The 26801-nt window shown below is 40.4% G+C and overlaps 1 protein-coding gene across 1 annotated transcript; it reads right to left on the minus strand.

Annotated features, from left to right (window-relative positions):
* Nucleotides 1-3: 3 nt before the first annotated feature.
* HCLS1 (hematopoietic cell-specific Lyn substrate 1) lies at nucleotides 4-25953 on the minus strand. The gene is made up of 14 exons (XM_003991685.5): nucleotides 25804-25953; nucleotides 23275-23358; nucleotides 22616-22689; nucleotides 12415-12544; nucleotides 10426-10536; nucleotides 8900-8954; nucleotides 4457-4567; nucleotides 3748-3803; nucleotides 3101-3170; nucleotides 2277-2488; nucleotides 1773-1877; nucleotides 1016-1286; nucleotides 795-863; nucleotides 4-594 (listed from the first exon to the last, which is right to left on the minus strand). Exons 2-14 carry the CDS (start codon nucleotides 23356-23358, stop codon nucleotides 458-460), a joined length of 1485 nt encoding a protein of 494 aa, XP_003991734.2. The 5' UTR covers nucleotides 25804-25953; the 3' UTR covers nucleotides 4-457.
* Nucleotides 25954-26801: the final 848 nt, after the last annotated feature.

Here is a 26801-nt window from a genome sequence, read left to right on the forward strand (position 1 = left end):
GCATACAAATGAACCACAGTCCCACTTTATTTCTGATTTAAGATTGAGCAGACAGAAGGTTAAAAATAATCTCTGCAGAAAAGGAAAGTGGGCAAACAGTATAGCCAGTCAAATCAGACAATCTAGACATACCTTTCCATGTAAGCAAACCAGGAAGCTCAGAGCTCACAAACAGAGGAAGGCAGAACTTGGGGTATTTGAGGGAGTATTCATGAGGAAGGAGACAGGACCACAAGATGAATGTATGTCCATGAGCACATCTAGGGTAGAAAGGACACTGAGGGGAAGAAGACCCCTTCCTCATGCTGTCTCTGTCCCAACCCCTAGTGGAGAGGGAGAGGAAAGTCTCTCTAGAATCTCAGGCAACTCATGACACTTGCAGTAAGAATAGGGTGGGGGTGAAGGCAGAAACACTTTGGACTTGGGAAGTCACGGTAGAGGAGACAGGGAGAGCCAGTTACTGGAGGAGCTTGACATAATTTGCAGGAAAGAGTCCAAAGTGGCCATGGCAACGTCCCCGCCACCAGCCCTCATCCACCATCTCAATGTCAGTGATGATGTCATCAGGATCAAAGGAAATCTCGTCACTTCCCTCTGGGGAGGAAATGGATGGGATGTTAGGATGGTCAGACCGTAATCCTTCCATTCCTGTCCCCACTGTACACTTCAGGGAAAGAAGGGTGCTATTCTTCTGGATGCTAATCCTGGGTCCTCCCCTGACCCTCAGAATCCATCTCCCTCTCTTGTAGTAAGGGCCTCCAGGCACCAGACCCCTCAGGCCACTCCAAACCTACCTCCTTGGTAATCATACAGGGCTATCGCTGAGATCCCTGCTCCAGCCCCAGCTGGGTAGCCAGATGATTCTGCATGAAGAGAAATATAAACATGGTCTCACCAACATGGAGAAGGAAAACAGGTCCTTCTGGGTAGTGGGGGGAATTCCTCTTCCTTTTGCCCTCCCCTGGACTGGACCCAATGCAGGAGCTGCTTCTCCCACCCCCCACCCCCCACTCACCAGCCATAGTGGAGGCAAAAGAAGGATTCTCAGGTTCGAGTACATCCTCATAGTCCCCATCTGGTTCACCATCCTGCTCACATCTGTCCATGTCTCCAATATCCTCATAGTCATTCTCAGTCTCAGGCTCAGTCTCAGGCTCAGGCTCAGACTTGGGCTGAGGCTCAGGCTCAGGCTCAGGCTCAGGCTCAGGCTCTACTTCATACACTGGCTCTTCCTCCAGCTGCAGGCCTTCCAGAGTCCTGGGAGGCAGGGCTGGGGGCTCCTCATCCTGAGAAGGGACAGTGTGGATCAGAACAACTTCCACCCATGGGTGGGGTACTAAGACCCCACCCATCACCATCCTACCAATTCTACCCTCGTCCTCACCTCTACCTAATAGACTCTCCTAGAGAACACAGGCTTTCATCCATCTTTATTCCTTGACTTCCTCCCATACCTACCCACTCAAAACATCTACCAGGAGGTGATAGGAGGGGAATGTAGAAGGTGTAAAGAAAAGGAAATGGAAAGCAAGTCCGATTCCTCGAATGACCAGGAAAAGATTGAAGCAAAACACATTTTTGAGAATACCACGGCTAGGATGACTAACTCTCCTGATCTTCCCAGGACTAGGTAGCCCCCAGAATGCAAGGTTTTCAGTTCTAAGACCAGGACAGTACCAGACAAACCAGGGTGGTTGGTCACTTCATATGGCCCACCTTTCCTCCCATGAGGAGATGGGGAAGGGATAGAGGATCTTTGGGGCTCTACTCACCTCTGGGGGATTCTGCCTCAGGGGCAGGGTAGGCACTGGGTGTTCCCTACTGGTTCTCACAGGCCCAGGCTCTGATGGTGGACAGCTCCCTGCTGGAGGCCAGGCCTGTGAAGAATGAAGCATCTCTCTTGTAAGTATGTAAACCTCTGTCTTCTCTCTTACACTTCCCTTCCTGTCTCTGCCAATCCAAATCAATCATCCTTCTAGATGGGCTCCAACCTGAAGTGATAGCTCCTTCTTGTTCCTGTAGTAATGACTGGCTGCATGGCCAAATATGCAAATCTTGGTCTATATAAATCTTGATTTTTTTTTTTCCCTCTAACATTTTGGTATATATGAGGCCCAATCACTCAGCCTGAAATCTTCCTGAAGATGGAGACAGGAATTATCAACTTTGCCTAACACCAGGGAGGCCTGTGCCTTATTTTCTACCAATGATTTGGAATCCTTACTTTATTTGGGCAAGGAATCTTGGATGTGAACCCCAGAAGACCAAGCACTCACCTCTGAAGAGATTTTCTTGGGCAATGGGGCTGGCACCTCTGGCTCTCCCACAGTGTCTACTGGCTGCTTAGCCTCATGGCTCTTCTTTACCAGGGCCTTTCTCTCCTGTTGCTGCCTGGCTATCTGCTGTGCCTTTTCTTCTTCCTCCCGCTTCCTCTTCTCCTCAGCCATGGACTCAAATTTTGCCTTCAACCCACGAGCACCACTAGAAGCTGCAGACACAGGCAAGAAGAATTAGGATTGTCTTGGATCAGGTATGGTGGGGATGGCACTTGAAGGAAGAGAAGGAATTGGTTAAATATCCAGGCAGAAAGCAGATGGAGAGGGAACTCATGGGAGGGAAGGTAAGAGGTACTGATGGAGGAACAAGTGGGTTTTAGGAAGAGAATATAGCCCTGAAGCCTAGATTTCCATATAGCCAAGCCATGCAATCTCACACTTTTGTCCTTTCTAAATTATAAGCTTTGTTTTCCTAACTAGCATCCTTCCCTATCCACATTCCTTAAACCTGTATGCCCTCTGGCCACCACCCACCCTCTCCTTCCCAGTCCCAAGTTCTTATCCTTCTTATTCTTCCCAAATGTCTCCCCAACCCTCCCTTCCTATGTTCTCTGCTCACAGTTTCTTCCTAATGTCACTCTATCTCTCTACCCACTTAATCCAGTTTTTCTAGGAGAGAGAATTTGGGAATATACAGGCAGGATCAAGTCTACCTCAGCTAGTTTAAGTAGTTAAAGGCATGGAGAGGGTAGTCTAGGCATGAGAAAGAATGAGAAGGAAGAGGTGGTTGAGGAAAATAGAGAAAAGGAATTGTTAAGACTCACCAGCCTCTATGGGTGTCGTCTTTTTATAAGCTGTAGTTGGAGCCTCCATTTCATTGAAGCCAACAGCACTCTGTAGAGAGAACAGTATGCAGGGAGGGAGGAGAAGGGAATGGTGATAACCCAAAGTCAGTATTGGATATTGGGGACGCTATAGGAGGTATCCCTAACCATTTGGTGCTTAATAGTTAAACAGGATATTCCTATATTGTTTTGTGGTAGAGAGAGGGGTAAAGAATTTCTAAACTGGTGGGCTCAGCTCCCCTTTTTGAAAGCTCAGAGAACCTAGAACCTCACACCTCTAAGTCCAGTTGCCTAGAATGCAGCAGGGCCCAGCCAACGCATGAAGAGGAACTGGTGTGCGTGGAATAGAAATAGATTATAGATTGAATTAAGCAATGTCTAGCAATCAATGAAATTTCAAACATCACCTTTCCCTGAAGTTTATCTGTGTTTCTGTTTCTTTCTCTGACTCCCCCCATTCTCTTTTTTTGAAGCTCAGGCTCTGGAAGACTTGCTCATTAAATGCTGAAAGCAGTCAATGGGGAGTGTAGGACAACAGCTCAGGACACTTAGCTTCTCTTATCTCAATGCATTTCAAGTGCAGTTTAGGGACCTTTTCTCAAGACACTGGTGTTCTGGTGCTTTACCTTATCCACTCGGTCCTTCTGGATTCCATACTGACCACCAAAGCCCTTGGCATAATCTGCAGGACAGAAAGGTCTGAGAGTCATAAGAGGAGTTAAAATGCTAGGAATGTATAGGTAGGGGAGTCATGGAAGAAAGACCAGACAACAGGAATATGGAAAATAGAGATGGATGAGGGAGAGTGAGAATCAGAGGGCAGAGAAAAGCCTGGATGGAAAGAGAAAGAAAAGGATAGGGAGAAAAACAGTTAAAAGAAAATGGATTGGAGATAGATATGAAGAGGGAAAGATAAAAGAGAGAAGTGACAGAAAAGGAAGTAATATAGGGAGGAAATGGGAAAAAAATAAGGAGGTTCCTCCAGCCATCCCCTATATGTCCCAGGGAGGAGAGAGACTCTCTGTCTTTGTGAGGCACAGGGGCCTGTGAGACTCAAAGCCAAATCACTCACTTGTCATCACCCAGACTGTTTATCTTTCTCTTGCTCAGTGACCCCTTCTCTTTGGCCTCTTCTCTCCTGCTCCTAATCTTGCTTCTTTCCTCTCTATCCTCTTGGTTTCTCCCCATCCACCCCACATACATACACTTACCCTTTACACCACCACTGCACATCTGCACCTTTGTACTCTGGGTCCTCTGTGTCAGCTTCCAGCAGGGAAGGAAGGAGGGTTCTAGGCTACTGTGTGACCTCCCTCCTCTCCAATCCCAACTCACCTCTCTGGGACTCATGTTTCTCTGTCTCTCCCTTGTAGTCATATCCCAGAGCTGCTTTGTCCCGTTTATCCTTCTCTATCCCATAACGGCCTCCAAAGCCATGAGAGTAATCTGTGGTGGAAGAAGTAGTCATGAGAGCCCACTCAGCCCAAAGGAAGGTACTGTGGAAGAGCGAAGTCAGGTTAAGTGGGTGCAGGGGGGATAGGGGCCTGGGAAGAAAGATGGGCCAGCATCTAAGTGAATTAAAGACAAACAGTGTCCTAAGCCATCTTTTGGAAGCTGTAATTCAACATTGTTCCCTCCTTTCCTCTTCACCTTTACTTCTGTCTCAAGATGAGAAGAGCATTTCAATCTTCTCCCTTCTTCAAGGAAGGGGAAAGTATAGAGAATGTAAAGAGACACTTTCAGGCAAAAAAAAAAAAAAAGGCAAATACATATGAAATGTAGCCTGTTCTTACTCCTATATAAACACTTAGCAATATCTGCTAAAATACAACAATCGTTTTTTTTTTTTTAATAGTGAAGCTCAAATGAAAAAAAAAAAATCATGGCTCCAGAAACAAAGAGATGAATCAAAGCAGTAGATATGAGAGTAATCATGAGTGGACTGAGAAAACCCAAGGATGTTTTAAGCCCCGAATTTAGTGTCTAGAGATTAGGATCTAGGGTCAGGGGTTCTTATACAAGAACAGGGGACTGGGGAGCAAGAAATGACACTCTACCTGCTTCTGTAAAAGCGTTCTAGAAAAATTCTACTTATTTTTCCAGGGAAATGGTGAAGGGGATTGTCATTTGTTCAGCACTTGGTAGTGGGAAATTTTACCTATGGGACTTGGAAACTCCAGGCTTACCCTGAATGTGTAGAATGCAAATTTCCAGTTATACACTACTTATATTACACAGGAATTCTAAGAGGAGAAATTAACTTCATGCTGGTCTAGAAAAATATATACCACCGAAAGAAAAAGCATTGGAAAGATGGCAGGAATATGAGACAGAGTAGACCTCAATAGAAAATGCATTGTAAGAGATAAGAGAGCTACAACACAATAACAAGAGAACAAATCATCATTTATGAGGAATATGTATGTTGGTATAACCAATTAACAGAATCCAGATTTATATGTAAGCAAAAACTGACAGAAACAGAAAGAAATAGACAAATCTGTGATCCTAGGTGAAAATATTAACACTCCTGTCACATTAATTGATAGAATATTTAGACAAAAAGAATCTAAAATTATAGAAGGTGCAACATTATCATCTAACAAGACCTAATTGACATTTACAGAACATTATATCCCCAAACTGCATAATATACTATTTTTTATGCACATAGAAAATTCACCAAGATAGACTATATGCTTGCCTATACAATAAGTTGCAATACATTAAAAAGGTTGATATTAGACATCATATTCTCTTAACACAATAGGGTTAAATTAGAAAATTCTCTAATACCTAGAAAATAAATAACACATTTATAAATAACCCATGGGTCAAAGAAAAAATCAAAAGGGAAATTAGAACACACATTTTTAGCTTAATAAAAATTAAAACACACAGAACATGTGGAATGCAGCAAAAGTTTGTTTAGAGGGAAGTATATAACTTTAAGTACCCATACATGTTACTATACTTTGTCCAAACCCATAGAAAGTACAATACCAATAGTAATCCCTAAGATAAACTATGGATGGACTTTGGGTGATTTTTGATGTGTCAATGTAGGTTCATCCTTGGTAAAAAATGTACCACTGTGGTGAGTGATGTTAATAATGGAGGAGGCTACACGTATGGGGGTGATGAGGGAGGAGTGTATGGGAAATCTCTGTGTCTTCCTCTCAATTTTGTTGTAAGTCTAAAACTTCTCTAAAAATATAAAGTCTAGGGGCACCTGGGTGGCTCAACCAGTTAAGCATTGGACTCTGGATTTCAGCTCAGGTCCTGATCTCACAGTTCGTGGGTTGAAGCCCCATGTCAGGCTCTGCACTCACTGTGTCAGAGCCTGCCTTGAATCCTCTGTCTCCCTCTCTCTGGCCCTCTCCTGCTCATGCACTCTCTCTTTCTCTCTCTCAAAAATAAATAAACATTTAAAAAGTTAAAAATAAATGAATAAAAATACAAAGCCTATGATGGGATACCATCTGACACCTGTCAGAATGGCTAAAATTAACAACATAGGAAACAACAGGTATTGGCAAGGATGGAGAGAAAAGTGAACCCTCTTGCACTATTGTTGGGAATCTAGACTGGTACAGCCACTCCGGAAAACAGTATGTATCTTGCTCAAAAAGTTAAAAATAAACCTACCTTCTGACCCAGCAATTGCACTATGAGGTATTTACCCAAAGGATACAGAAATACAGATTCAATGGGAACACATGCCCCCAGATGTTTATAGCAGCATTATCAACAATAGCCAAATTATGGAAAGAGCCCAAATGTCCATCAACTAATGAATGGACAAAGCAGATGTGGTATACACACACACACACACACACACACACACACACACACACACACACGCACACGGGAATATTACTCAGCCATCAAAAGGAATGAAATCTTGCCATTTGCGACAATGTAGATGGAGCTAGAGAGAGTATTATGCTAAGTGAAATAGGTCAGTCAGAAAAAGATAAATACCATTTGATTTCACTCATATGTGGAATTTAAGAAACAAAACAGATGAACATAGAGGAAGGAAAAAAAAGAGGAAGGAAAATCATAAGAGACTCTTAACTATGGAGAGCAAACTGAGGGTCTCTGGAGGGGTGTTGGTGGTAGGATGGGTTGAATGGGTGATAGTTATTAAGTAGGGCACTTGTGATGAGTACTGTTATATGTAAGTGATGAATCACTAAATTCTACTCCTGAAATCATTATTACACTCTATGTCAACCAACTCAAATTTAAATAAAAACTTGAAACAATAAATAAATAAATAAATAAATAAATAAATAAAGGCTTTAAAGAAAGAGAGAGAGAGAGAGAGAGATACATTAAAAAGAGAAGGAAAAGTTCCAGTATGCATCTAATATGGGTTCCAGAAGAAAGAATAAAGGAGAGGAGAGGCACTATCCAAAGGAAACCAACCTGAGAATTTTCTATAATTGAAGTTATTTCTCAGTTGAAGAGGAACAATAGTCTCATGCAGGAAAGAGAAATAAGTCCAACATTTAGATATATCCTAATGATATTTCAGAATATCAGAGACAAAAAGAAAACCTTTCAGGGCACCTAGGTGGTTCAGTCGGTTAAACATCTGACTTTGGCCCAGGTCACGGTCTTGCAGTCCACGGGTTCAAGCCCTGCATTGGGCTCTGTGCTGACAGCTCAGAGCCTGGAGCCTGCTTCAGATTCTGTGTCTCCTTCTCTCTCTGCCTCTCCACTGCTCACACTCTGTCTCTATCTCTCAAGAATAAATAAACATTAAAAATTAAAAAAAAAGGAAAACCTCTCACAGAAAAAAATAGAGACACAAAGGAATGATGGTTAGAGTACACAAGAGAGATGCCAAGGAGAATGAAATAATACCTTCAAAGTGATGAAGGAAAAGTAACAATGAGAAATGGAGCAAAATATATTTTTCAGACAAAACCTGGGAGTTCTTTCATAGGCTCTCACTGAAAGAATTATCAAAGGATATACTTTAGTAAGAAGGAAATAAAAGCAATGAGGAAACAGCAAAATATAATAAACAGGAATGGGCTAGGAAGTTGGTAAATATGTTGGACAATTTAAATAAGCATTCACTAGGGGCACTTGGGTGGCTCAGTTGGTTAAGTGTCCGACTTTGGCTCAGGTCATGATCTCGCAATTTGTGAGTTTGAGCCCCGCATCAGGCTCTGTGCTGAGAGCTCAGAACCTGGAGCCTGCTTTGGATTCTGTGTCTCCCTCTCTCTGTGTCCCTCTCCACTCACACTCTTGTTTCTCTCTCTCAAAAGTAAATAAACATTAAAAAATTAAAAAATAAATAAAAAATAAATAAGCATTCACTAAATAATAATAGTGATTCATTTTTGTGGGGTTTAAAAACACATGGAATCCTTACACTGGGCAGCAATTGGCCAGTTGGTACAAAGAATATAGGATATAGAAGGAATGCAATTAAATTATTCTACATTTTCTTTGTTACTCAGAATGAGATAGTGATTAATTTTAAACTTAAGTAAAAAATGAGAGTTAAAACTTAGGGATACCTTCCTAAAACAAAGGAATAGAATACCTTATTTTCAATCCAGATGGAAAAGGGGACTAAACAATCTCATAGGAAGAGATAAAGAAGAAAGAAGCAAGTACATGCTTGGATTTAAAAATAAATACAATAGTGGGGAACTGGGTCATGGAACTAAAGGGAGTTGATGACAGCTATTGGGAGGTGAAGTCTGAGCTGAATAGGTCAATTGGGTTGCAAAGGTTGAAGCACAGGGTCCTTGCCTTTCTGAGATGCATGCTTCTCCACTTCTCCTTTGTAATCAAAGCCAACTGCCGACTACAGAGAAAAGGAGAGAGGATTGATTAGAACTGGAGCTGACAGTTTTCCCTCTCCCTCACATACCTCCCCCCTAGCTCAGGCCAGAGGTTAGTTTATAGGAGCTTAGGGCTGAGAATGAGAGTTTGACCTAGAAACAGATGACACCCTGACCTGACAGGCTGGTGGAGCAGCAGTGTGCTACAGAGCAATGAACGTGAGCGTTATGGGCTCATCAGCTCTTGATTCAACCCCCAACCCCACTTGCCCTATTTTTAGTTGTTTAACTTTATGCATGTCCTTTAACATTACTGAGCCTCAGTCTCCTCAAATATGAAATGAAACTAGGTAAACCTCCTTACTAACCTCAAGTATGAAATGGAGAAATGATCCCTCTTTATTTGGGACAGTGTAAGTAATAAGTGGGTCAAGGTATGTAAAGTGTTTGCATTGTGTCACTCAGTAAATTAGTGCTTTTCTTCCTAACTCTCACGATACTAAAATGAGATAATAGTTAGGAATGTGCCTTGTAAACTATAAAGCACCACGCACATGTAAGAGATATTATCCTATTCCTAATTGATTGTACTGTGCCTCTCTTCTCTTTCCCTAAATGGCAGCCGAAACCCAGAGATGTGTTTTGATGGGATGAGAGGCAACTAGGAGAACCTGGATCTTTGCTGCTCTAGGACTGGATATGTTGGCCAATACCTAACATCACTCATAGCTACATCCCCATCTGGCTCAGTACCTATAGGTCTTCTAGGCAAGACTAGATTTTGCATCTCAAGAGCCATTACTATGTATTGTTTCTTGGTTTACATGACATACTGACTATTTAGGTAATTCAATTTGTGACCCAGGAGGCAGAAGATGAAACAAAGAACAAGGAGTGGTCAGGAAAAGACAAGATAGAAGGGAAATTCCATCCTACTGTGCTTTTTCTTTTTAAAACTACCTTTTTTTTTTTCCCCACAAAGGAGTCTTTAAAACCTCTGGGCTTCAGGATTTTGGTGCTACATCATGTGAAAAGTAACCTTTACCTTCTAAAAACATTATAACCCTAATTAGCTGTTTTACTTGATTGTTTGCTCCTGTGGTCATAATACTTAAGCTGACTCCCACATTCTCCTGAAAGGCATAATGATAAGGTTTCGATGCTTGAACAAAAGAGGAGCTTTGGAATTTCCCTTGTCTTTCTTCATCACAATGAAGAAATTAATGGTTTGACTTCCTTATCAATGTTTGATTCCTTATCAAAACAGAGTGTCAGAATCTTTGTATCATTTATATTAACACTATTGAGCTCAGCATGTGGCCTCCAAAAGTGGCACAAAGGAACTTGCCAAAGAAGATTATGGGAGCTATCCTCATGATGGACCCTCCTGAGGCTACTGCCATCTTTCCATAGGAGAAGCATAGACCCACATTCAACAGTGAGTGCTGGTAAATCCCACAGGATTTGAGCTGGGTGGCACAGGGAGATACTTACCTTGTCTGCCCTGTCCTTCTCAACTCCATATTTGCCTCCAAAGCCTCTGGCAGCATCAGTCTGAGAAGAGTGCTTCTCCACCTCAGCAACATATTCATGGCCCACGGCACTCTAAGAAAATCAGATGGAAAGAGTGAAAGACAAAAATGACTGTAAAAATTAAAATGATACAGACGTGGTTTGGGATTTAAGAATACCAGAAATTCCATTCTGGGTCTGTCTCACAGCCTCCACCAGTGTATCATGTAAGGAGTATATGACTGGAGAGAGCAAGGTTGCTTTTTCTAGAGGCTCACACATCCTGAGTCTTCTTTAATACCATTAGGAACCCATCACTTAGGAAACTCCTGTAGGATGGGCTGGAACCATCAGGATAGATTCGAGGTAGGCAGAACAGTGGTTAAGCCAGAAACAAAAAGAAAGGTAAAAACAAGGGATTTATGGGTCAAAATAGAATTAAGTAGTTAATAAAGAGAGATCAAAGGGGACTAACTTTATACCATAGCCAAGATTGCATATTTCATTAAAATAGCCAAGTGCTTCTGTTCTGGTTTATAGTTTCTGTGTGACCATCACATTTCAGAAGTGCCAACTGAGCCCTGATATTTAACAGTGACTGACTCTGCACCAAAGGGGGTTGGTAGACAATACTGTAAGTAGTCCAAGAGGGCATATAAATTTTCTATGCCCCTTCACTTTTTATTCCATCTATTGTTTTATTTTCTATTTGGTTTTAAAAGGTTTATCTCTTCTAATATTTAGATATGGCTATTTCAATAATCTGGGAACTGACTAGTACTTCAAACCAAATAATGCAGAGTCCCAAATAAGGAGAAATTAGAAAGCCTTTCCTTTCTCCTGTATTTCGAATCTCATGCTGGGACAAACATCAATATAGAGATTGATGTGAAGCATTGCCGTATATGAGCTCCTAGGAACTCATTTTACAGTATTTTTAGGTCTGTGTAGGTCAACTTTGCTTGTGAATTTAAGAATGCATGAATGCTTATCTAGTTTTTTCCTAGGAATTTTGTGGAGAATACAGTGCCTACATTGCACTTTACACAATGACAAAACAAAACACTTCTTGAGGGTGCACTAAAGGCTTTTCATTGAATTATTTTTTCCTCCTTAGAGATAAAAATCTTTTTTTGTTGTTGTTGTTGTTACAGGAATATATCTCTATCTTTGAGATTAGCAAAGTCAATGGAAACTATGATTTAAAACACAAGCATTTTGGGGGCGCCTGGGTGGCTCAGTCGGTTAAGCGTCCGACTTCGGCTCAGGTCATGATCTCACAGTCCGTGAGTTCGAGCCCTGCGTCGGGCTCTGTGCTGACAGCTCAGAGCCTGGAGCCTGCTTCAGATTCTATGTCTCCCTCTCTCTCTGACCCTCCCCTGTTCATGCTCTGTCTCTCTCTGTCTCAAAAATAGATAAACATTAAAAAAAATTTTTTTTTAATTAAAAAAATAAATAAATAAGACACAAGCATTTTTAGCCATACTTTAGTGGTAGCTAATGGATAAAGGAAAATATTTGTATTTGATGGAATCTAATGAATAAATTCACATCAATATTTTTCCCATGCACATATCATATAAGGTATAATATAGATATACACAAAGAACACTAAATACACAGTAAAGAAAATAATAAAAAGTTGCAATATCAACATTCTATACAAACATTTGAAAACAGTAAATGATTTTAAGACATATTCTTCCCTTCTCTAATTGTGACCCTGTCTCCTCAGTCTAGGAGTTACAGCATGGCTGGGTCTACCACAGGCTAGCCCTTTTAAATTCTTGGACGACATTTTCTACTATCTATATTTATGTGTTGAAATCAGGTAAAAAATGATACAAATAGTATGTGGACATTCTATTTTAAAGCCCAAATTAATGCTGTATTTTGAATAAGTTTTAAACTACAATACCAACAAATGAATCAATTTTTTATCTTTAAGCAAACATCTTTCTTTCAACTCACCTTGTCCATTCGGTCTCTCTCCACCCCAAACCGACCTCCATACCCATGGGATGCTTTGGGCCCTGAGTCCATCTCCTTCTTCTTGAGAATATCATGCTCCTCTGACACTTTGTTCCTCAGCTGGTGGATACTGGAAGTAACCACATGACAGAGACTCATCTAGCACAAGTCAATGAACTCTCCCTCCCAGAAAAATGGAAGTCTTGAGATGTGTTCTTTATTTTTAGCAATAACCTGAGCTCCCAAAGTATATCAATGCTGGGTCTGGGAGTAAGAGATTAGTGTGGCCTATATACCATAGTCTGATTTAAACTCTCCACAAGCCAATAATATTTCCTCTAGTCTGTTAATTTGTCCACTAAATAAACTTCTGATACTTGTCCCGTTTTTCATGTTCTTAAATATTAGAGGACAGTGATACCAATTATATTCTAGTAACTGGGAAGTTATTTTCCTTCTGAATGGGTCTGCTTTCTAGCATTAGATACTCTCTCCCCAGAAGTACAAAAATATTTATATACCCCTTTATTCCCACATTCTAGTCCTGAGAATCTACCTCAAGGAAATAATTTTAAATATGGCAAGTCTTAATATCTAACGATATTCACTGAAACACTGAAGATAATAGCAAGAACTAAGAAACAATTTATAGGCCTAATACTTGGAGAACAGTTAAGTAAATTGCAATATTACCTTTCAATGCCATACTAGGAAGTCATTAACGACGGTTAGGAAAGATGTAGCTTTGGGAGATTTATCTATACGTTAAGTATTTGGTGTATATTTTGGTAAAAAAATGAATGCCCTTCGTCTCCACCCCCAAATCTGAAATTCCTTACACTAAAATCTAATAAAACAAACAATAAGCAGAATCAGACCTATAAATACAGAGAACAAACTCATGGCTGCCAGAGGGGATGGGCAAAATGGAAGGAGGAGAGTAGAAGATGCAGGGTTCCAGTTATAGAATAAATACGTCACAGAAGTAATAGTCAAAGCACAAGGAATGTAGTCAATGACATTATAATAGCGATGTAACTGGACAGATGGTAGCTATACTTGTGGTAAACACATCATAATGTATAAACTTGTCAAATCACTAAGTTATCCACCTGAAATGAATGTAACATTATGTATCAACTATACTGAAATGAAAAAAAAAGCTAATAAAAACTAACAGAATTCAGTCTTATCACTAATTGTTGTAACACCTGAAGACCCAAATAAACTTGATTTGGGACACCTCTGTCACTAAGAGAATGTAACACCAAAAGGAAGCCTTCTCCTTCTTACTTCACTTTCATCTTCACTATGAGGGTAGAGAGCACCTCTGCAGATCTGTCTGCTCTGAGGATATGAGGTGACAGGTCAGCACTAGCACCAATAAAGGACAATCAGTATGTGTACTTGGTCACATAGAGGCACTTCTGGGGATTCTTAGAAACATTTGGACAAGAGAACCCTAAATTAAAAAAATTCACTTCCTGCAGCAAGAAAAAGAGGTTTAGGGAATTGAGACAGTGATGTTACTAGGACTTCACCAGCTTGGGAAAACCAGATACACTGGTTACAGGTTAGAATGGCCATCCCACAGCAGAAATTCTCTTCTTTCATGGAAGAATAGATCCATCTGGTGGCCTTCTAGTATAAGCCCACCAAAAGCCTTTTTTTAAAGCCCTCTCGGCTTTAGTCATAGTTAATTTTAGAAAGCTGGCTTTGAACCAGATGAAATTAAGCTAAGAGCTGGAAGGACCATCTGTTCTGTGCCTGCTCTAAACCCTCTGGCAGCAGTGGAGGCAGAGATCCTGTGTTGCTAGTTCATTAACACTGACACTTTAGAAATGTCTGTGTCAAAAAAGCTACTGGTTCCAAGAACATGTAAATAACTGTTATTTCCCAACCAAAATATTCAGATGAAGAATGACAAAAATGATGCCAAACATTACTTTCAAATGAGCAAAATGTGCGAAGTTTTAATGAGTCCAATGATTGCCACATGGGTCATAACTATACCATTGTTAAAACAAGTTTTTAAAGGGGATTTGAAAATGAAATTCAGGAATTTCCACCTAATGGATGATAGCAAAGCTAATCAGAGGATGATTCCAATAGATAATACAATTTAAATAAAAATGTTGGGGCCAAAAAAGGCCAACTTCTTATCAAATTCTTTAGAATATAGCTGAAGCCACTCTAAATAGGCCTTAATCATATTAGTACTTCACTCAATAAATATTAATTAAACTTTTGAGTGTAAGGCACTTTTAGGCTGTGAGGATACAAAGATTTTTAATGTATATGGAGATAGTGGTCAGGTGGGAAAGATAGAAAAAGTTACAATCCAATGTGCTAAGCAACATATCTAAGAAATGTTTGACACGTTAAGTCTCAGATACCTATTTTAAGTTTTAAAATACCTTGGAATTTGGTAAAGCGATGCAGTTTATGGGAACCAAGTGTTTTGTTTTTGTTACAATAATAAAAGCACAGAGATGAGTCACACAGATAAGATTTTATCCACAGATGATATGATCATAGATGCAGAAAATCTAAAGAATCTACAGAATACACTACTGGAACTATTAAGTACATTTGGTAAGTTCACAGGATACAAGAGCATGATCAAAATCAATTTCATTTCTACACACAGGCATAACTCATTTTAGGGGCATGCCACTTTATTACACTTTGCAGATATTGTGTTTTTAACAAATTGAACATTTGTGGCAACACTATATTGAGCAAGTCCATTGGCACCATTTTTCCTACACCATTTTCTCACTTCATGTATCTGTCACATTTTGGTACTTTGCACAATATTTCAAAGTTTTTCAATATTATTATATTGATTATGATGATCTGTGATCAGTGCTGCTTGACGTTACTATTATAATGGTTTGGGGCACCATGAACTTGAATGGATGGGAAGTTGCTTCTTATGGATGAGCAAAGAAAGTGGTTTCTTGAGATGTCATAAATGTTGCATGTATTCTGACTGCTCCCCCAACCAGCCATTTCCCCATCTCTCTTTCTTGCCTTAGGCCTCCTTATTCCCTGAGACACAGCAATTTTGAAATCAGGCCAATTAATAACTCTGCAATGGCATCTAAGTGTTCAAGTGAAAGAAGAGTCACACATCTCTCCTTTAAATCAAAAGCTTCAAAATCATTTCAAAAGAAATCATTAAGCTTAATGATGAAGGCATTTCAAAAGCCAAGACAGGCCAAAAGGTAGGTCTCTTATGCCACACAGTTAGCCAAGTTGTGAATGCAAAGGAAAAGTTCTTTTTTTAAATTTTCTTATGTATATAACTGACAGTCAAATTGGCTTACATACAATACCCAGTGCTCATCCCAACAAGTGCCCTACTCAATGTCCATCACTCATTTTCCCTCTCCCCTTCCTGCCCCCCCATCCACCCTTAGTTTTTTCTCTGTATTTAATAATCTCTTGTGGTTTGCCTCCCCCTCTCTTTGTTTGTATCTATTTTTCCCCCTTCCATTCCCCCATGGTCTGTTCAGTTTCTCAAGATCCACATGAGTGAAAACATATGATAACGGTCCTTCTCTGACTGACTTATTTCACTCAGCATAATACCTTCCAGTTGCAAGGGAAAAGTTCTTAAAATAAATTAAAAGTGCTACTCCAGTGAACATATGAATGATAAGAAAGCAAAACAGACTTATTGCTGATATGGAGAATGTTCTAGTGGTCTGGATAGAAGATCAAACCAACCACAACATTCCCTTAAGTCAAAGCCTAATCTAGTGCAAGGCCCTAACTTTCTTCAGTTCCTTGAGGGATGAAAGAGGTGAGGAAGCTGCAGAAGAAAAGCTGGAAGGTAGCAGTGGTTGGTTCTTGAGGTTTAAGGAAAGACGCCATCTTCATAACATAACAGTTCAAGGTGAAACAACAGGTGCTGATGTAGAAGCTGTAGAAAGTTATCCAGAAGATCTACCTAAGATAATTAATGAAGGTGGCTACACTAAACAAAAGATTTTCAATGTAGACAAAAGAGCCTTCTACTGAAAGATGCCATTTAGAACTTTCATAGCTAAAGAGGAGAAGTCAATGCCTGGCTTCAAAGCTTCAATGGATAGGCTGATTCTCTTCTTAGGGGCTAAGAAAGCTGGTGATTTTAAGGTGAAACCAATGCTCATTTACCATTCTGAGAACTCCAGGGCCCTTTAAGAATCACACTAAATCTACTCTACTGATGCTTTATAAATGAACAACAAAGACTGGATGACAGCACATCTGTTTACAACATGGTTTACTGAATATTTTAAGTCCACTGCTGAGACCTACTAAGAAAAGAGATGCCTTTCAAAATATTATTGCTCATTGACAATGCGCCTGGCCCCCCCAAGAACTCTGATGGAGATGGACCACATGGTTAGTGTCATTTTCAAAACCTGCTAACACAATATCCATTCTGCTGTCCATGGGTCAAGGAATAATTTCATTTTTCAAGTCTTGTGAAAGTATTTAAGAAATCTATCCTTTAAGACTATAGATGCCATAGATAGTGATTCCTCTGATGGATCTGGGCAAAGTAAATTGAAAACCTTCTGGAAAGGATTCACCATTAGAGGTGGCATTAAGAACATTCAATAATTCCCAAGGAGAGATCAAAATATCAATGTTAACAGGAGTTTGAGGAAGTTGATTTCAACCCTCATGAATGACTTTGAGGGTTCAAGACTGCTGTGGAGGAAGTAACTGCAGTTGTGGTGGAAACAGCAAGAGAACTAGAATCAGAAGTGGAGCCTGAAGATGTGACTGAATTGCTGCAATCTCAAGATACAACTTGAATGCATGGGAAGTTGCTTCTTATGGATGAGCAAAGAAAGTGGTTTCTTGAGATGGAAACTACTCCTGGTGTAGATGCTGTGAAGACTGTCAAAATGACAACAAAGGACTTAGAATATGACATAAATTTACATGATAAAGCAGCAGCCGGGTTTTAGAGGATTGACTCCAATTTTGAAAGAAGCTCTACTGTGGGTAAAATGCTATCAAACAGTGTCACATGCTACAGAAAAACATTCATGAAAGGAAAAATCAATCAATGTAGCAAACTTCCAATTTTGATACAGAAAATTTTTCCATAGAAATTGCCACAGTCACCCCAACTTTAGCAACAATCAGTCAGAAGCCATCAGAAGCCATCAACATGGAGGTAAGACCCTCCACCAGCAAAAAGATATGACTCACTGAATGTTCAGATGATGCTTACTATCTTTTAGCAAAGTATTTTTATTTTTTAAAAATGTTTTGTTTTGTTTTTTTTTTTGAGAGAGAGAGAGAGAGAGTGAGTGGGGAAGGGGCAGAGAGAGAGAGGGAGAGAAAGAATCCCAATCCATGCTGACGCAGGGCTCAAACCCACAAACTGTGAGGTCATGACCTGAGCCAAAACCAAGGCCACCGAGGCACCCCACAAAGTACTTTTAAATTAAGGTATGCACATTATTTCTTTAGACATAATGCTACTGCACACTTAATAGACCACAATATAATGTGAACATAACTTTTATATGCACTGAGAAATAAAAAAACTCATTTTACTTGCTTTATTCTGATATTTGCTTTATTGTGAGGGTCAGATACCAAACCTGCAATATTGCTGAGTATGACTATACTAGCCATGGACATTTGAAAATTAAAAGTTAAAAATAAATACTATTTATTATCCCATGAAATCACATGAACTATTTTAGCATCAATTTAATAATAAAATGTCCAAGACCTAAACATCGAAAAATATTACTGAAAAAATTGAAGAAGAAATAAATAAGTCCATGTTCATGGGTAGGAAAATTCAAGATCATTAAGATACCAGTTTTCTCTAAAATGATTATAGATTCAATGCAATTTCAACCAAAATATGATCAGACATTTTTGTAGGAATTGACTCATTTATTCTAAAATATATGTAGGAATATAAAGTCCTGGGATAGTAAAAAGGTTTTTATTTTATTTTATTTTGTTTTATTTAAAAAAAAATTTTTTTTAACATTTTATTTATTTTTGAGACAGGGAGAGACAGAGCATGAACAGGGGAGGGTCAGAGACAGGGAGACACAGAATCCGAAACAGGCTCCAGGCTCTGAGCTGTCAGCACAGAGCCCGACGCGGGGCTCGAACTCACAGACCGCGAGATCATGACCTGAGCCGAAGTTGGCCACCTAACCGACTGAGCCACCCAGGCGCCCCTTAAATTTTATTTTAGAGAGAGAGCACAAGTTGGGGAGAGGCGGGGGAGAGAGAGAGAGAGAGAGAGTGAGAGAGAGGGAGAGAGAATCTTAAGCAGGCTCCATGCTCAGCCCAGAGCCTAACACGGGGCTCAATCCCACCACCCTGGGATCATGATCTGAGCTGAAACCAAGAGTCGTACATTCAACTGACTAAGGCACACAGGTACCACTTGAACAGACACTTTAAATGAAGACATATAAAGATACATGAATAACACATAACAAGATGCTCAATAAAATTAAGCATCAAAGAAATACAAATTAAAATGACCACATACCCACAAGAGTGATAAAAATTAAAAATACTAACAATACCAAGTGTAGAGAAGCATGTGGAGCAATTGAAATCCATACATTATTGGTAGGAATAAAAAATGGTAAATTCCTTTCAGTTTGGTAATTTCTTAAAAAAATAAATGCGTACTTATTATATGACTCAGCAGTTTTATTCCAAGATATTTCCCAAGAGAGATAAAAACACATGTCAACAAAAAGATTTGGACCCAAATGTTTATACAGCTTTATTTTTAATAGTTCCAAATTGTCAACAACCCAGATATCCATCAGCAGGGTAATGGATAAACCAAACTAAGATATACCCATATAATGGGAAACCACTGGACAGTAAAAAGGAACAAAAGACTGATACACAAAGACCATAGTTAGATCTCAAATAATTATACTGAGTGAAAGAAGACAGACACAAAAGAATATATTTTGTATTACTGCATTTACATAAAATTTTAGAATAGGCATAACTAACGTATAGTGACAGGAAGCAGCTCAGTGTTTACACCCAGCCAGGGGTGGATACGGGATATATGGACTGGAAAGAGGCACATGAGCATGAGAGGGCAAGAGTGGCAAAAAGAAGATGGAAAAAAGGGCCAGAGACCTTGAAAATCAGGCAGCTACTAGGAAACACTAGGTTGCTTGCAGCTGCCTGGCCCAGGCTTCTCTATACAATAGATGAGGGACAGACATTATCCTTCGAGCTATTCACGGAATTACCAAGTCACTCCCCAAACTAAGTATATTTTAGGTAGACTTAAAAAAGAAAGATTATGGTGTGGGGGAAGGTAGTGAGATTAGTGAGAACCACAATCACTTCCTTTTCCTGCTCTGAGTGATCTCAACTCTGCAGCTACTGTTCTCCTCTCCAACTTCCCCCTCCTTTCCAAAGCCCTTAGTGATTCTCATCTAACCTTAAAGATTGGGTTAGCCCATGTTAGCCAGAGAGAATCCCAGAATATTAGAGACTTAATAATGGAAGGTCCTCTAGAGGTCTTTTCGATCCCAGTGGGAAAACTGAGAATCAGAGAGGAAAAGTGACCTGTTCAGGTCACCTGGCTAGTTACTGGCAGAGATGGGGCTTTTACATCTTGGTAGCTTGGGTGAATGGGAAGGAAGTGGGTTTTTGTGTAAATATCTCTACCATGTATGCTATCCTTAAAAGATCCATTTAGGTTAATAAGGTAACATTCAAGGTCACTACATTTTATAATTCCAAGGGTCAACAGAGTAATGGATATACTGAGTTGTACAACACAACAGTCCAAGTAAACAGCACTTAGGAAGAAGAAAGACTGTAATTTTTTTACATGTTTATGTTAGGTTTTTAGGAAGAAAGAATATAATTGAAACTAATCTATATTGGGGCACCTCAGTGGCTCAGTGGGTCAAGCGTCCGACTTTGGCTCAGGTCATGAGCTCGCGGTTTGTGAGTCTGAGCCCCACTTTTGGCTTTGCGCTGACAGCTCAGAGCCTGGAGCCTGCTTCGGATTCTGTGTCTCCCTCTCTCTCTGCCTCTCCCCTGCTCACGCTTTGTCTCTGTCTGTCTCTCAATAATAAATAAACATTAAAGAAAATAAGAAATAAATAAAAATAACTATATTAACAAGAAAAAGAAATATTGAGGTGGCTGGGTGGCTCAGTTGGTTGAACATCTGACTTCTGGCTCAGGCTTTTGCTCAGGGTATGTGAGTTTGAGCCCCACATTGGGCTCGCTGCTATCAGGGCAGAGCTCAGTTTGGATCCTGTCTCCTCTCTCTGCCTCTCCCTAGCTCATGCTCTCTATCTCAAAAATAAATATTTTTTTAAAATGAAGAGAAATATTATTGAGCTGCTAAGAGGTGCTAAATACTGCACTAGAATGTTGATACATGTTAGCCCCTTGAATTTTAACCATACTCTGCAGGATAGCTATTATTATTCCCCTTTGATAAACAAATAAACTGAGATTCCGAGAGGTTATATGTCTAAATTCACATTACTTGTAGCTGCAGAGCTGTTAGTCGAACCTAACAAATTCAAGCTCTTTCTATAAGATCATGGCAAAGATTTAGCAGTCTTCCTTAAAATATTCTGCTCCTACTATGCATGAGACAAGCTGGTTGGGAAAGGTATTAGAATATTGGTATCTTCATCTTAAGAGTTCTCAGGATACTAGGGCTGAGTAGCCTTTACTCAGAAAAGGAAAAGGATCTTTTTTTTTTTTTTGATCTATGAGATTGGAAAGGAGCATCAAGAAACTTCCTGAATGAACCTGTTCCATTTTTTTCATCTTTCCAACTGCTTCCAGAAGTGGTTGGTTTAAGAACAATATTCATTACAGTTTCTTGAGATAAATCATTATGTCTTATCAAACAACGATGCATATTACTGAATATTATCAAATTATATAAACACATGCTAAGTTTCCTAGTGTGTTGTTTATACAATGTGGTCATCTGCTGACACTTTTTAAATCTAGGGGAAAAGAGGTAAAAACACTATTGTTAAATTCTGTATGGGGGAGTTAAAATGGAGTTTTAAATTGTATTAATTTTGACAATTTATTTGTAATTGTTAATTTTTGCTTTAAAAAAATTTAAAATTTTTTTTATTTTAGAGAGAGAGTGAGCGGGTGAGAGGGGCAGAGAGATAATCTTAAGCAGGCTCCATGCTCGTCATGGAGCCAAATGTGGGGCTTGATCCCATGACCCTGGGATCATGACCTGAGCCAAAATCAAGAGTCAGATGCTCAACCAACTGAGCCATCCAGGCATCCCAATTTTTGCTTTTTTATTTTTGCTCTTCTTATGCAGTTTATTGTGTCTACCCTGCTACTAATATTTGACATCCACAGTAGACAGCCCTGTTTAAATGATCCTGAATAATCTATGGAAGAGAAGAGGGAATCTTTCAATATGAATATACAATATATCCCACAGAAACCCTTAGATATGTCTGTAACTTCCTTCTCTCTTACAGTATCAGACTGTTTTGTTGTTTTGCTCTTATTTCTGATAAAACATTGGGTTATCATCTTTAAGACCCTTAAACACTATTACTAAAATAATTTTAATCAATAGGTTTTCTAACTGTCACATTTCTTCATATTACCATTCATGGTTTCCAGCTTCTGTCAAGTAGCCAAATACAAATTTTTATTTTAAAAATCATCCAGGCCAGGTATGAGACCTGATATTGTCCTCTTCTTACAATATCTATTCTGAGTTATTTACCTTGATCTTTCACTGAATCCTTCTTGGTCTATCTGAAGTCACCTACATTCTACACACACATTTCTATTTCTATGAATAGATAGATGATAGAGAGATGTTGGAGAGATAAAGTGATACAACCTCAACCAGTATTTGAGCCACCTCATCTCTGAATCCCTTATAATAGACCCGCTTGGGGAAATAGCATAGTTGTTAGAAATGAGAGAGAGAATACAGGTTACGGGGATAAGTGGAGAGACATGAAACAGAAACCCGCAATGATACACATAGGGACACACAGGGATAGATTCAAGAAAAAACAAATGCAAAGACACGTAGACATTAACTACCTTCTCTCCTTCCTTCCTTCCTTCTTCCCTCACCCTCCCCTGAGTGTCCAAGTTCTCCTCAGGCTCTTCCCACACCCCTTTTCTGCTCCCCAATCCTTTTGGCACCTACTTGATATGTTCTGCACGTCCAGAGCCTTCAATGGTCTTGGCTCCCCACCGTTGCTCCTTTTCAGAGATGTCATTCTACAAAAGACATCACCAGCAATAAGTGATGGCAAGAGATGTGCCACATTGAGAGAGGCTATGTAGCTGACACACATGCCCTCTAGGTCCCCTGAAACTGTTGCTTCCTTCAGTCACGATCTTTACATTTTCCTCACCCTGCCCCTCCATGTTAAAATTAAGGTGGGTTCTGAAACCTCCCTTTCTGCTATGCATCCCCCACACTTCCCCGTTAGGTCTTCTACAACTTCTGAATCTCCACAAATTATACAGGCCTAGCTTATATCCTGCTCACAGGCCAATGGAGACCCAGGTTAACCTGCACCTCAGCTTCTGCCTAGCTTGTCATAGCCCGTCAATCACAATGTTAAACTCTTCTACACCTGTCCCCTTCCATCCTCAACATCAGCTATCATGCACACCCCCACTCATGACAGCCAACTGTCCTACCAGTCAGTTCTACCATGAGTGCTATTTCAGTCCCAGATTGTCCTTTCTAAGCCCCCTAAAAGGTAAGTAATAACAGAGTAGCCCAGGTGCCTCTCCCTTGTCCCCTCACCTCCACCTTTTATTGATTTTTCCAAGCGCAGTTATTTCCAAACTCACCACAAAGTCAGGGTCTGTGTCCCAATCATCACCCTGGGTCTCCACAGAAACAGATACATCATGCCCTACTACAGACTTCCACATCTGAGGATGACAAAATGGGAATTAGGGAGAGAAAATCAAGAAGAGGAAAAACAAGAATGCTGAAGTCAATGTTATAGCAGTCCAGTGGTTTTGCTATTTTTTCTTAGAACAAAATGGAAGCTGAGGCAAAGCAGATGGAAATTTTAGGGAAACACTTTTGCTCAGTTAGAGGAGCAGGGGGAGGATTTATTCAAGACAAATTAACACGGTCTAGGCCTACTGAGTCTGGAGAGAGGCCATCATGGGTGTAGGTAATGTTAAATAATCTGGGTGTCAAAACTGCTGGGAACATTCATTTGTGTTGCAAGGCAGCAGGGTAGTGGCTTAAAGTGGCAATCAATGAGGAGTACTAGGGTACCCTTCAAATTAAAGCACCATGCCTCTCAGTTTCTACATATGACTCCTGTTACAGCTGTTGAAAGCTGCATTGGTCCAGCCCCTAATAAAGTGAACACCTACATTTTCTTCTCTACCACCTGCATAATTCTACTGAGAAAATTCCAACCCCAGTGCAAGTCATTATCCCATGTTCATTCTAAGAGCAGCTACTGAATAGGTGCATGAGGTCAGTAGGGCAGTCAGCTGAAATTCCTGCCCTGAACAACACATAAGGAAGTATTATTTACTGGGAATGAATCATCTATTCTTTAATTTTTAAAAACAGTTCAATTATATTTCTAAAGAAGATAACTGGTTCAAACAGCATATAATAAATCCCCTATTTTGAACACTGAGAGTTATTAGATTTTTTTATTAAGTAAGTAATAAAGAAATTGTTAGAGAACATTAGGATGAAGGGGAGCCAAATTGTTATTCTGTGACATCCCCAGTGTTTCCATTGGCTCTGCCAGTTTCTGCATGAGGAGCAGCAAGTTGCTCTGTATGTGTGGGATCCTGGATCTCTGTATGTCCATTGACAAATGCTTATCAGCTCTGGGGGGACACTGACACTTCTTGACCCTGCTACTACTTGCTAACTAGCAACTCTCCTGTTCATCCTTCCTTGGACTCCTCATCCCACTGGTGTATTTCCCGATACTCTTCACTGTCTCTTAAATGAGACCTCTTAAAACTGCTCCTAGGACTCCACAATGTCTCCACACAGTCTCTCAGACTCTCCGATTTTCCTTTCCTCTTGGAAGCTCCATCTTTCTCCATGCTATTTGATAGCCTCCTTGGAAACTAGCCCAAGGATTTGGGGGGAAGGGTGGTTAAAGAGATGCAAAGAGGACACTGGAGAAGTAGTGACTGAGTCAGCTGCACTGTGAGATGAGTCCCTGCCCAGAACAGCTCTGCCTTTCCTTATGGGGTAACAATTATGGATTGAAGAGATAAGGCCTATGGTCCTGGCTCCTGGGCTGCTTTTTGACAAAATGACTTCATACAGAAAACTGGAAAGGAGAAGTTTCTGAAATATTCATGATCAAAAAGGAAGCAATGAGGACTGACGGTCCTCTCCTCTTTCCTGCTGTTCCTCTGGGGCCTCAGCCTAACTCACCCAAAATCCTCCCATCTTCATGTATTTTTTAAAACAAAGGGAAGTTTCTGACGCAGAGACTATTAGTGTCCTTAAGCTGCTGGCCAGAAATAGAAAAGCCAAGAGGGGCTATTAGAGGTAGGGGACTGGGGAGTAACTTGGTGAGGAATGGTGCCCAGGATTGCAGGCACAATTAAGGGCCTCATCACGAAGCTGCCTGACAGCATCAGTAAAGTACATGGACCTCAGTCAGAAGATCACCCCAGCTCTGTTACTAAGCCCCTGCGGGAACAGGGGTAAGGGAATCAACATGGAATATGTTCTTATTTGTCAGGTACCAGAGTAGGCAATTAAAAATATTAATTGGGTAAATCACTGAACATCTTTGATACTCCATTTTCCCCAGGGGAAAATAAATGAAGAGGTTAATGTAGCTAATTCATCAAGTCCCCTTCATTTCGGACATTCTGGGATTCTGGGATTCTACAATCACAGAAACTAGCCCTAGTGGAACCATTGTTTGGCCTCCATCCGCACTGGTGCTCAGCACTGGTGTAAGTAGCAACTACTTCCTGCTGTGTCACAGTGTCTCCTATGTGAGTTTTGTCTCTTTGCAAGACCATATGCTCTCTAAGGACAGAGACTTTGTCTTCATCTCCTATGGTCCTCCTCTTGCCTCAGGGCCTAGGAGCAACAGGCCTTAGGAGAAGGTTGTAGACTGTCAGCAGAAACTAAGAGTCCTGGGTGGCTGCTGCATCATGTGCCCTGGGCTCCAGACCCCCATTTCAGTTTCCATCCCCATATGCTCATTAGTCACAATCACTCACCCCCAGGCCTCTGGCCATAAAAGTCTAAGAGCCTATGAGAAAGGACTTTATCTCTCATGGAGGGCTAAGAGCCAGGTAGGTTCCTCTTAATTCAGCTCTTGCCCTGTGCTCCCCAACTTTCCCACTGCTCAGAGTACCCACCTCCAGTAGCCAAGTGTCTGCTCTAAGCTCCCAGCTCTTCACGTCCACTGGGCTCCCCTCTCTACTGCCACTTCAGAGCAAGAAACTCTGAGCTGCTGCTTCAGTTCCGTATTCAGCAAGTTTTCTGTCATTTCCTGACACCCTGTCCTCACAGCTACTTCCTGAAGTTTAAGTCAGTTCCTTCTGCTTAGGCACTTAAAAAAAAAAAAAAAAAAAAAAAAAAAAAATGCCGCCGTGCCTTGTCTTTTGCAACGCTTTGAGAGTCACAGAGAAGTTATAAGAAATGCTGCTCTTACTCTCAGAGTTTATATCTGGTCAAGGAAGCAAAGCATTCACAGAAAACACATAAAAGAATGTTGTAGAACAGCATTCATGTTTGAAATAGGTAAGCACTTGCATCTACTATGGTAAAGGAATTTGTGGTAAAAGTAATTTGGTATGGGGTGAAGTAATCTAGAAAGGTTTAATGAGAAAAGTGATTTTTATGTGGGTTTTGAAGGGTAAGATTAAAAAGAAACTCACTTCTACATCACCCATCGCACTTAAACCTGGGGTTTGCATACAGATATTCAAATAAGCATTGATCAATTGAACAATGGAACAGAATCAGTCACGGGAAAGGCAAGCCATGGAGGGAGAAAGTTTCAGACGTTGTTTGGGGGAGTGGGGTCTGAGCTAACTAGCAGAAAAAAGTCTGAAAGAACTAGATACTACTACCAGATGTTGGAAGATTTTTGTGGCATTTTGTATTACTGTTCAAGATTTGCTGCCCCTCCTTCCTTTCCTTCTTGAAGCCAGACTTGCTCAGGTGACTGATTTTGGCCAATCAAATGTGAGAAGTGAAATACATCACTTTCTGGTGGAGACTTTAAGACCAGTGCAAGCTTTGCCATGCTTTTCTGCCCCCTGCTCACCAAGGTGAAGTGCAGTTCTCCAGTGGCTCCTCTGGCGGCCTGGGTCCCCAGCTGAGAATGATGACAACACAAGTAGACTAAACA

Source organism: Felis catus, chromosome C2 (genome assembly GCF_018350175.1).
Source record: "Felis catus isolate Fca126 chromosome C2, F.catus_Fca126_mat1.0, whole genome shotgun sequence".
In the NCBI taxonomy this organism is placed as follows: Eukaryota; Metazoa; Chordata; class Mammalia; order Carnivora; family Felidae; genus Felis; species Felis catus.

Coding starts and splice junctions, on each gene's coding strand:
- HCLS1 (XM_003991685.5), bottom strand. CDS start 23,358: ATGTGGAAGTCTGTAGTAGGGCATGATGTATCTGTTTCTGTGGAGACC. Junction 3,171..3,747: donor AGAAGGACCGAGTGGATAAG/GTAAAGCACCAG, acceptor TTCTCTCTACAG/AGTGCTGTTGGCTTCAATGA. Junction 2,489..3,100: donor GACGACACCCATAGAGGCTG/GTGAGTCTTAAC, acceptor CTGTGTCTGCAG/CTTCTAGTGGTGCTCGTGGG.